We start from the raw sequence: 12,559 nt of genomic DNA, 5'->3' as shown, positions 1-12,559 counted from the left end.
TTTATTTACTAGGTGTATTAATATGGACGTTGATTGCTTTGAAACTAATTATAGAAATCGATTGATTTACACTTTGACACATGAATGTTACATATATATTATATGTAATGTCAAATTTAACTTAACGTGAATCGCCACTTGCTCCTACTCAATTATATCGTTATTTTATACTAAAACAATAGTTATTTAACACTATACAATGTCAATTTGACACTATATCGTGTTATAATTTTTACCAAAACGATATTTAGTAGAAACAATGGGGCGACTCACGTTAGATTAAATTTGATACTGTAGATTTAACAGTGTACAAATAAAATGTGATTTATCTCAAGAAATTGAATTTATTGTACCTTTGACATTTAACCCGGCGTCATTGTGTGGCTAGGTCATAATGACATTTTTAAACATCTATATTTTCTTACATACTTCGTCGATTTTTAACTAACCGCTCTGTAACTGGAGAGACTAAGACTTTCTAAAACCATTGTTGACATTGTGAGAATAGACAAAAAAAAATTCGGGTTATCATGATTCACCTCAACGAACGTGTAACATTTTAGCATCACAATGACGTCGGGTTAACAGTGTAGAAAATTCGACCAATTGCTACAATAAATTCAAATATCCTAGCCACAAGTTTGAGCTGTTTGCCAGGATTGGAAAAAACCCGGGCTTTTTAAAATAAAATTGATTATTTGATATTTTTTTCACGTAATATTTAAGTTTACGTTATATTTAATTACATATTCAAATAAAATTAATTATAATAAATTTTGTTAAAAATATTGATAAAATAGTGATAAATTTTTCAAATATAAAAAAAACACTTCTATATAATGAACATTCAACAAATAGAAAATAAGAAATGTCCATAATGATTAAAGCTGGATCTTTTAATGCTTAAATAATTCGATATGAATTTATATACTATGCAATATATATGTACATGCATATATATCATACTTGTAGTCATTTGAACTGCACGCCGAAATTTTTTATCGGATCTTAAATTTGTTTCACATAATTATTTTGATAGTTGAACCAAATTATTTTCAGATCTGTATTTAGCTAGATCTTTTAGATGCTTCAGCAGAACCGTCCTTTTCCGCGAAGCATCTCCAACAGCGCGAACGAACACGTATAGACGCGCCAATGCTTATTCCTTTGCGTGGGTTTGTAAGAAACTTGAAAAACGAATTGCATCGCAAAGGATTTATCCTTGGACGAATCCGAGCGAGGAAAAATGCGGGGAAAGCGAGAAACGCTTGTGCCTCGACGAACCGTTATTCCTATCCGAATTCTCCCAGGTAGAAAATTCGGATAGGAACGCCACCTTCGGGACTGCAATTACCGGACGCTTCAACAATGGTATTCAACGCCCACTGACAACATCCTCGATCGTAACTGCGATGCTACCGAAGCCGCTGATGATTACCGCGCGCGCAATAAACTGGACATCCCATGGATCGTAAACGGCGCAATCCCCGAGTGCTATAATTAGCGTTTTGCGGAGTCGCGTTATGCCGAAGTATTATCTACTTCGATCCAACGGATTGGATTTAACTCGCCCGTCGATCCTCTCCGAGCGAATAAACCACATTCTATTGTGCTACTCGGAGACCGTCTCGTAAAATAAGTCGAATCGACTGCGAACAGAAATAATAGATCATTTGCGCGTTAAACAAAGCACACGTGCTTACGTGGGTTGCGTGTTCTTTTCCATCTTTATTATTCACGTTATGGATGAAAACTACTGTCCGAGAAAAGAATCACCCTAGGGTTAGTTAATTACCGGCGGGACGTAGTTTCCCAGAAAAAAATTATCATTGAGTTTAAACCCGTCTAAGTCCACGGTGAGCGGTGCGCTTTTTTCTTTTCTTTACATTTACAAACGAAATCTTCAGCAAGTAGCAGATCTCCATAAATTCACTGGCTAGCGAAACGACACGCATGCGAGCCAAACAAAAAGATTTACTTACGTGTAACGTGCACTAGGAAAAAAGAGTCTGATTGTTTTAAATGGAATTCTGGTTGAAAATGGACAATCCAGGATTTCAATTCTGGCTAAATCCATTATAATTTTAGTTCAGATTATCAGAATTGTGATGAATGTGATTAGAATTTTCTGATTAAATCAACTAAATGCTACCCTGAAAAACCCATTTATTTAGTTGATAAACAAAATCCTTCATTGATGCAATAAAATAATTTAGTTGAAGCAAAACATTTGATTATTGTAACATTTTACTTGTTTCTGATAAATATTGACATCTGATGAACTTGTTTATCCAAACAAGAAATCAACTGATTCAACTAAATGGGATTTCTCAATGTACAGTGAACAAAATTACTGACTCTTAATATTTCTTTTTAGTATAAAATAAATATTTATTCAATAGAAAAAGTGATGACTTAATGCTTTTTGCATCAAATAAATATATGTTTACATTTGGTAAATATCTGATTAGTACCATTCAAACAAATAATAATTTATTACAATTTATTAAATTCTTTTTTCAGAGTAGTTGAGATAAGACCAGAATTTCTGATACGATCAGAATCTTCTAGTTCGTTTTCAATCAGAAATTTTTCTTATCAGAGTAGACGAGCTTCAATTTTCATAGATTAGTTTAACAGGGATCGTCCCTCTCTCTCTCTCTCTTTCTCTCTTCAGTCTGTTATCAACACGTATACACGAATGAATGAGTCGCACTGCTCGCCGTTACTTTCGAGAATCACTGCAATCCGTTAAAGACATTATACACGTTCACGATGCGTGACCGGCCGTTGCGCGTTACCAAACGGCGCAACGTTGTTTTGTATGTTGGATGTTTAACGATCTTTTTCCATTTCGCGATCGCGATCGGATCTCGCAGGTAATAATGGCGCCGCGCGTTCGGACTTCGGATTCGACGGGAGAATTGAGAAAGTGATGGGATAATTGATTGTCGCGGTATGCGACAATTAAAGCCACTTCGGACAGCCGTGGACAGCCATGGAACGCATCTGGCCGCTGAATAAATCCGAGCGGGTGAAGCCGCGCGAAGCCGCGCTTGCCTCGCGCGAGTGCAGTAGCGCAGTCATTGAACTCGTCGTCGGCCACAATTTTCATGTAAAACGGGGGCAAGGCTATTTTATTCGTAGTGCCTGGAATAGGCGAACGTACTCGCTGAGTAAGAAGATAGGAACAGACGCGGTTCGCCGAGGCGCAAGTTTTAATTGTGCAATCGAAAACAATGCGCTTTTACGACACGGCCGTGTAACGTCGCGCGACGAATCCGGGAATATTCCGATTTCGACGCATTAAAAGTATTTCTAAGCCATATATTTCTGTAGCTCTTAATGACAGTAACGTCATACGTGTATCGTTAATGTATTGTCTTCGCTCAGCTTTTTTTTTAATCGTATACAGTGTTAAATTAGAGTCGTTAAGAATGTAGAATAGAAAGCCTTACTGTTCAACTCCTTTCGGTTCAACTCCTTCAGAATCTGTGTAGATTTTAATGTACACCAAATTCGACGGCATTATCCGTCGTAATTGAAATTGATTTAATTCTGTCGACATCATCGAGATCAAATGTACATAATTTTTTTCTCAAATACTATCAACTTTACAGAAAAACTGTAAGAGACAAAAATTGTTTATTTTCTTCTCATAAGGTTCTGAGAATTTTTTCAGAATTTTTCAATACCGTATTTTCTCATGATAATAAAAATAAGAAAATGCAGTAAAACTAAAAAATTGATAAAAAACTCTCTTATAGGTTTTTTTGTAAAATTGATAGTATTTGAGAAAAAAATTATAAAAGACCAATATTCGACCATTTTTAGTAATTAATATCTTATTAACTATTACGAAAATTGCAAAATGGTATAAGACTTTTTTGTTCCCCTTGACCCATTCTACGCCCCCAATGCGACCTTACTTAAGAGACACCTGTATATGTTGAAAAAAAAATAGTCAAAATTTGAAAAAAAAAAAAAAAAAAAAAAAAATTATTTAGTATGAATTATTTATTAAATTGCTTAAATAAAAAAAAATGTCTTAACATAACTCTAATAAAATCAGATCTGAAGGGATTAACGTACGCGCGCAGACTGTCCCAACTGACGTAAAAAAAACTTTTTATCCGTCGGCCTCGCTACCTTCGCGAGCGAACAACCGGCATCTTCAGCTTCGCGTGCGACGTTTACATCGGAGAAGTGTCACGACTGGCAACGGCTGGAATTTCATTCGTTCTACAAAAGGCGCGGAGAAAGCGAGGCGCTAGCAACAATGTGAGACGTTGCTCAGGATATTTCGCGAACGGTGGTTCTACCTACACGGCGAATGCATTACTCGCGCGTCCATCAGCCGAAACCTCTGTGTATCCTTCGAAAAAGTGTGCCACGCGAAGCACAGCGGGCATCATCTCCAATGGCATCCGCGATGCTGTCGAGAATCACCGATCCACTTGTTGTTTACCGGACAATACTGGAAACGCGACGGAGGTTGTTGGGAGCAGCACGAGTTTTATCGTCGCTTCTCTTCATGGTAACTGACGATATTTAAAGGGATGACTAATTAATGTGATTTCACGAGAAAAATTTATTATTCCGCGTAGCCGCTGTCGCGTTCCTCGTTGCGACAGGAATGAGAAAAACTATCGCGTTTGATCAATGAATGCGCGATAGTGTAACTTGCGCAACGCGGGACGCAGCGGTTCGCATATTTCACGATAATCATCGCATTCCTGCGTAAGCGAGTATCGCTATTCTGTAAGAATTAAATACATTGTTTTCAATATTCAATATTTTTGTTCTCTCCTTGTGTATACGTCGGAGTACAATGTACTCTTCATTCTCCGCATTTTCCCTTCGCGATAAAACGGAAGGTATTAGTCGATTAACGTGTAACGTTATCGAAAGAGTTGCCACAGTTGTGGTTTACAAGGGATGCCTCCCATTTATGCCCGTTTTCAGTGTAGATTAACTTTAATCTCGATTTAACTTACTCTTCGTCTTTTTCTAGTTCTAGAGATTAGAAAAAGACGAAAAGTAAGTTGAACCGAGATTAAAGTTAATCTACATTGGTGAAAATGAGCATTAGTGACACAAGTATCGTTCTGTCGTTGTGTACGTGTGGAATGCAAAAAAGGATAGAACATTTATGTTGGCTCGTGTCGTTATGTCACTAAATGGAAAGCACCCAAGATCAATTAGTGGGGATTTTATGGTGAAATCGGTCACTCGCTACACTATTGGTACATTAAAAAAGCTGCTTTACAATCTAAATAAATAAAAGAACAATGAAAATATCTATATGAAGCATTTAAATGCAGTAGTATAATATAATCAACTTGGACAATGAAAATAATATATTCTGTTAATTAACGCAATTACATCATTATTTAATCGTTTAAAATATTTATATGCTTTTACACTGATAAAAAATTTATTAAATTTCAATATTTTTTAAATAACATTAATGAAATGTTTACGTACAATAAATATAAATATTTCAATAAAAAAAATGACAGTCCGCTTAATCGTTCTTGTATACAAACAAATATATGTTTATATCTATTAAATATTTAATTAGTACTATTCAAACAACATTTATTAAAATTTAATACATTTACTAAAATATATTACTAAACTTTAGTACATTTTTTTCAGTGTACATTTAACTTTGCTAATTTCATGTAGCAACATTAATTTAGTATGCACTAATCTAGTGTAGGTAATGCAAGTGACTGAATTCGCTATTATTCTCACAGGAGAAAAAGCTCTCCCTGTTGGACACTCGGCTAAATAAAATGGCAAACTGGATTCATGCCTGTTTCTATCAATGTAGATTAATTTTAATCTCGGTTTAACTTACTTTTTATCTTTTTCTCTTTAGTTCTATAAATTAAAAAAAGGCAAAAAGTAAATTAAACCGAGATTAAAGTTAATCTATGGACATCATTAACTTCCGTGAAGTTGGCATCTTATTGTCAAAATTTCAATGTAATTGATAGAGTTCTAGAGTTCCCGATAGGTTTCGAAAAGAGTTCTGCACGATTCAATGCAAAAGGATAATTCAATACTTAAAATACTAAAAATAATGTAAAAGTATGCGATGCCAACTTCGTCTGTTACGGATTCTCACTTGAATAGACTCAACAATTGTTTAGAAGATACTCATAAGATAGCGTGATCGAACAGGGGTCAACTGAGACCTTCAATATTATATCTTAGTGAATGTTGAAAGAGCGACACGATGAAGAGTTTACAGAACAGAGTTCTCTCGGGCGAAACAACATCAAGCGAGCAACTGAAAATAATAAGACGGTAAGCTTTCCGAGATAATCATTTTGCAACTTTCTGATCATGCGAAATCAGCGAAATCACTCGCGAGGAATACGTTATCGCCTTTGATATTTTCAACACATAACGAAAGATTTCAAAACAGTTTGCCTATCGCCTACAACGTTTTCAAGGCTATTTTCGTATCTCGAGAGTATTTTTGCGCGCAAGATAAATAAAAAGTTACTTGCCAATACATTTACATACGGCTTAACTATGTTGGAAAATAAGTTTTTGCGTCTGTCGAAGTGATACCACCATCGGCATTCGCATCTCGTAATATACATATACATAAACGTAATTGAGCTGCCAACCGACGGTGTGTCCGCTCCTCGGCTGATTTATCCTCGCGTTACTTATCTAATCTCGTGTATTATAAGACCGAAATAACATCCGTATTTTCATACACCGGGCGTCCCGAAATTCTCCTAAAGCGAGAAAGGGAAAACATAGGGATATCCCGTGAGTCACTTTCGTCTACAACTCGGGGAGAGGATCTCAACCAATCTACGCTCGACCTTTTCGTTAATCTTGTTCAAGGGATTGATGAAAGGATGAAAAAAAAGAGAAAAAAAATAGAAAAACGAGCGAGTTGCAAGAGAGGATGTGCAATGTCAATGAAAAAACACTTACCACCACCAGAGTTCCAGCAATTATCAGTCATCCCTGTTTATCCATCTGCAGAGTTGGCACTACATTATAATTACACTGATCCAACTCGCTCGAATGTCTCGCGGCACGTTGATCCTTGACGGCGACGGCGTCGTTACGCGCGCCGGATACACTTTTCATGAGCCCTAGTGCCGCCCGACAAAACTCTCAGCTCCGCCGCATCGCTTTACACCAATGAGAGCACCTGTCTCATTATTGATCTCACACTACACTCTCTCGATCGCCGATGTACCGGGTGGGCCGCACCGCGAAGACCATCCGTAAGGTTTTCGCGCACTCCCGATTAACACCCGGCCACCCGGTTGGCCACTTCCGGCGACAGTAAGCGAGGATTTCCTTTCTGTAACAGTAGAACCACGCGCGTCTACAGAACCGCCAGGAGCATTCCGTTCCTTTTTTTTTTTTCTTTTTCTTCGAGCCGTTTTTCCGATCAGGTGGATCGCAAACTTGTTCGATCGATTACTACTGGCTGCGTCCGGCAGAGAAAGCAGCTTTGCAACTGTTGTAAAATTCTATAATTTAGTAAGCGTAAGATTTGACCAATCGCAGTCGAATATTCTCCTCATTTTTCGACTACGATTGATCAATTCTTACAACTACGCAACTATAAAATAGGCTTTTAATATAATTGGTTTGTACGTTTAAGCGGCGTCTATAATGAGATTTAACGCATAAAAGCTTAAGCTTTAAGCCTGAAGCCGTACAAAATTTACCACAGTCGAATGTGAGGCCAATAATCGACTATTAGCGTTTTTCATTGGGAAAACTAGTGCAACACCGATTCAATTACATGCAAATTAATTCACATACCTTTAACGTTAATAAATAATTTAATTACATATTCCTTATTGTCATGATAACCTTATAACTCTAAAAGGATTTATTACGATTGAAAATAGAATAAACTGATTTGCACCAATGTTGCAATAGTTTTCTCAGCGGAAAATGCTATGATTGGCATATTTCTTGTGGCTCAAGGCTTAAGTTTTGCGCCTTAAATTCTTATTGTAGACGTCGCTTTAAAGTGAGGAACGAAAAGTAAAGCCTTAAGATGTTTTCCCGAAGTCTGTTTTACTGATTATTTTTCAAATAAGTATTGAAATACTTAATTTTTAACTGCCTTTACACAGATTAAAAAATGCTTTTTCACAATTAAAATATATTATAATTCAAATCGATCGAATTTATGCCAAAAATAAAAAATCAATTTGTCAGTTATTTGGAGTAGGGATTACATAAACAAACAGTTCTTAGAATTTGGCTTAGATATCTAATATAAAAGATTAATTAGAAAATTTGTACGCATGTGTGCATGCAATATATTGATGCAGCAGAGTGTAGTGATGTCAATGACACGTAAATGGTAGATATGCAAATCTTACTGAATCGGTAAAACAGTCGACTTTAGGATCCTCTTAAATACAATGAAAAGCACACGGAAAACAGATTTCATCCTATCGGAAACGTGTATTCTAAAGTGTGATCCACTTAACGATACAAATACTTTGTTGACTGATAGAAGAAAGAATTTTACTCCCTGAATTGAAAACACTTGCGTGTAAATATTTACATAATTACTGAAAAGAGTCTGATTGTATCGATTGGAATTTTGATTGAAAATGAACAAACCAGAAATTTTCTAAATCAATTATAATTCTAGTTGAAAAGCAGAAATCTGCTTGATATAATCTCAGAATTTTCTCCGTCCATTTTCGACAAACCAGAAATTTTCCTCGACAAACATAAAGTAGATCGCAACCTAGTATACAGTTTCGATTGCCTGTTACATATCATTTTGTTTAAAGCCTAAGACCAAACAAAAAAAAAGAATTTTACAATAGTTTCGCGAAACTTCCTTTTCCGCTGAACGCAGCCATAGTTCGAGCGAGTGCCATCGAACGATTATCGATCGGCGCCTGTTTCGAGAGACTCGCTCTACGGATTCGTTCGTCTCTGCGAAAAGACACGCGCCGTGCACGCTACGCTTTGTTACGAACACCGTTATCCCCTTTACGATATACCACGTCGTCGTCCTGCGACGACGGAAATCAGAAGTTGGCCGAACGGATCGATCGTACTGATGAGACGAGCGTCACCGATCGCTTCTCAAATTAGTCCTCGGCCGCGCGAAGAGTGTCCGTCAACATGGAATTCATTACGATGGACAATGTACGTTCCGAGCGTACAATGTGTCGTCCAAGGAATACATGAATACGAAGGCGAACGAAAACCCGGGAGAAAATAAACCGATGATCGACGGCGGAATCGACGCGCGCCACTTCGCGCGTCGAGTATATATCCTCATCCGGGCCCGAATAACCACGCGAGAGATTTTCACCTGGGTAATAATTTCTCCATAGGTACACGTCCCATCCGCCGTAATATTGGAAAGAAAGCCAAGATCAGCGAGAGCAAGAGAAGGGGAATGTGCTACCACGTAAGAGTGTGTTACTACCAGGTGCAGCAATGCGCATATGGAGTCTGCATTCGGCAGACTCATCAGCTGAGTGAACGCCCGTTGTTATTGGTACATTCTTCTAGATCATCCAACCAGACTTTTAGGGCCGGGGTATTCAAACAAAATTTTCTGAATCTTATTACAAGTAATATATATTTACATTTTAACACTCTGAGAAAAAAAATGCTGTTGATTCAATTAAAGTCTATATTACGGGCTGTAACTAACATATAAGTAATTGATTCATGTATATTTTTATTGGCACATGAAGGCCTTGATTGTCGAAATAATAATTTATGCCTTTATATCAAGAAAAATATACGTGAATTAATTACTTATATGTTAGTGACAGCTCGTAGTATAGACTTTAATTGAATCAACAGCATTTTTTTTCTCAGTGAATATTTATTCGCAGTAGAGAAATGTTTATTTGGACAGTTGGAACTATTTAAGAAACAAATTACTTAGATTCAGAAAATTTTTTTATCAGTGTAGTCAGATCTTATATTCAAGATTATCTTAAATAGTTTTAAAAAATCATAAACTAATTAGAGGGCCGTCTTAAGACATTACTTATGACAGTCTTGAAATAAGAATGGACTATGAATACCGTCATTAGATCTAGAAAAATACATCGATAACAGCTAGCGCTCACTCAACTGTTGAGTCTACTGAACGCAGCCAATGGCGGCATAAATCAGGAACCCATCCCGAATAAACGAGCGCGAAATTCGAACGTTAAAAAAAATATAACGCGAAGGACTTTTCCGTTGGATCCATTAGGTTTGTTTTTTTTTTTAGCTGCATTGAGAAAAATTTCTACTAAAAATGAACATATCAGGAAGATTCTGATTGATACCAATCAGAATTTCGATCATTATAATTTGACATCTGATTATCTCAACTAGAATTACCTATAACAAATTTAATAAAAAAGCATTCTGATTCGTCCATTTTCGAACAGAAATTTTTTAGTACACTTTTTTGTACTTAAAATAAAATGTAATAAATACACATTAAAAAAAAAAAATAAAACCATGCAATGTCTATATAATTGTCACTATAACTCAATAAATAGATTAAATAGATTTTAACACCGACATGGTGTGGATTTACAACGCCATGGATATTTTTTAAAGTGTACACGTTCAAAGTTTGATGAAAGCAAGAAGGAAAATTCTACATAACAATCCAGGACACGTATTATGAAATTGTTCGGAATAAATTTCGATCGAAATTATTCCATTTTCCCGAAAAAATACAATAGAAATCTAGGGAATAATTAAACGATTCCAATTGGTATCCATTCCGAAAATAATTCCATAACACGCATCCAAAATAAAAGGCAAATCTATTTTCTAAATCGCGATTTTCTTTCTTTTTTCAAATAAACGAGTTTGATCTCAAGATCGGTATTCATAGTCCTTTTTTTATTTTAAAACCGTTTTAAATAATGTCTTAAGATGCTAATATATACAAGCACACGTATACACACAAGCCTCTCTTAAGTCAGTCTCAACTGTAGGAATCGATTATGAATACCGGCTTAACTAATATCTTAAGATATTAATACAGCTCTGCGATCATGACACCTTAAGACTGTTACTTAAGACGATTTTAAATATAAGAGCCGAATATGTGAATACCAGCTTGAAAAAGTGAGAAAAGTGCAGCGGGAAAGAACGACGCTCGAAACCTTTGCGAATTCGAACGCGAATCCTAAAAGAGGACCGGTGAGATGAGGTTATGTGCCGATGTAAACCAAGGGCGCCAGCATTTTCGAGGGCCGCTCGGATTTAAGCCCGAACTACACGACGGCACGCGACATTGCGCTCAATCGATTCGAATGAATTTCTATCGCGTGCCGGGACGTAATGTAGGAATAGAAAAGTCGCTTAAATCGAGCAACAAGGATTCTCTTCCGAAATCGTGAAGATGGCGTTGATCGCCGATAATTAGAGCTCCTTTCCTCTATCTCGAATTACGTCGCAGTTACATCGAATCGTACGAAGAATATGATACGATCGTTCCTTTTTTTTTTTCGCGAGAATCGTGTCTTATTATCACGGTTCGTCGCGCTTTGCTTCTTATTAGATCCGAGAATCGAATGTATATTTTGAAACGAGGTGAAAATTACAAAAAAGTGAGCAAAAATTCGCTAGAATATTTATAAAGTCTGTCCGCTGTACTTTTTTGCATTCAGTACTCTTTAAAGTCTTTAAATCTTAAGTCTACAATGAGATTTTAAGGCGTAAATTTTAAGCTTTAAGCTCTAAGAAATTGACTAATCACAAATGTGAGGAAAATAATCGACTACGATCATAGACGCCGCTTTAGAGTGAATCTCACTGTAAAGAGTGAAATCTCACTCTGGAAGATTAAAAATTGAGCTGCTAATTTTCAAGACGGACTGAATTTTTAAGTGAGATTCTATTCTAAAAAATTAGAGATACCTTTGCTTCAATTTTCTTCAATGCTTCAATATATATTTATCTCATTTTAGAAAACTATTCAGATTTCAAGTAACGCGAACATATGATTTCATTGATAAACAACTAGTGAATTTGCTCACTTTGTTAATTTTCATCTCGTTTCAAGACACACAATCGATTCTCTGTTGTTTTGAGCTGCTAACCTTGCAAGGTTCTCCACGTTGGAGAGGAAAAAAAAAAGAGAGAAAAGTACAAGAAGTTCAACTGAAAAAGAGGCAGGCCTATTGGCCCCGATATCGGTGTCGACAAAATTACAGCGCAACAATACCGACCGCGTAGGCGCCGGCTTTGACCAAAGAGAGTGAGAGAGCAAATTGATCGAGACAGCGGAGACACGGTCGGCGACGACCAGCCGTTTAATCCCGCCGATCGATCCGATCCTACGCGAATCCAACCTGCAATGCGATCCGCCCTGGGAATCGACATCCGCAGCGCGAGCGCGAATTATCGGCCGCGATTAGCTCCGGTCGTTTGGTATCTCCAACAGGCTTCAACCTGCTCTCGAAAAAACGGCTCAAGTTTGCGTGATAGACGCGCGAGAGAGCCGAACGTGAGAGACGAGGTGAGGCGAGACGAGACGAGACGAGGCGAGGCGAGGCGAGGC

The 12,559-nt window shown here is 37.0% G+C and overlaps 1 protein-coding gene across 10 annotated transcripts in view; it reads right to left on the bottom strand.

The window, feature by feature from the left end:
- The window catches only part of LOC108746873 (serine/threonine-protein kinase tousled-like 2), a 66,687-nt gene that overhangs the window by 51,903 nt on the left and 2,225 nt on the right, over positions 1 to 12,559 (bottom strand). For 5 of the 10 annotated variants that reach the window (XR_001939199.1, XR_001939198.1, XR_001939200.1 and 2 more), the window contains exon 1: positions 6,967 to 7,517. Coding sequence is in view for 6 of the 10 variants with exons in the window: in XM_018483926.1 (XP_018339428.1) it covers positions 6,967 to 6,997 (31 nt within the window). In the remaining 4 variants the exon portion in view is untranslated. Of the gene's footprint in view, positions 1 to 6,966; positions 7,518 to 12,098; positions 12,329 to 12,350; positions 12,490 to 12,559 lie in introns of those variants that run through there. The other 5 variants (XM_018483925.1, XM_018483920.1, XM_018483923.1 and 2 more) reach the window with 3 other exon arrangements.

Source organism: Trachymyrmex septentrionalis, unplaced genomic scaffold (genome assembly GCF_001594115.1).
Source record: "Trachymyrmex septentrionalis isolate Tsep2-gDNA-1 unplaced genomic scaffold, Tsep1.0 scaffold19, whole genome shotgun sequence".
Classification (NCBI taxonomy): domain Eukaryota; kingdom Metazoa; phylum Arthropoda; class Insecta; order Hymenoptera; family Formicidae; genus Trachymyrmex; species Trachymyrmex septentrionalis.
Note: the sequence above shows the minus strand (reverse complement) of the source record. Positions and strands in the feature narration are given on the sequence as shown.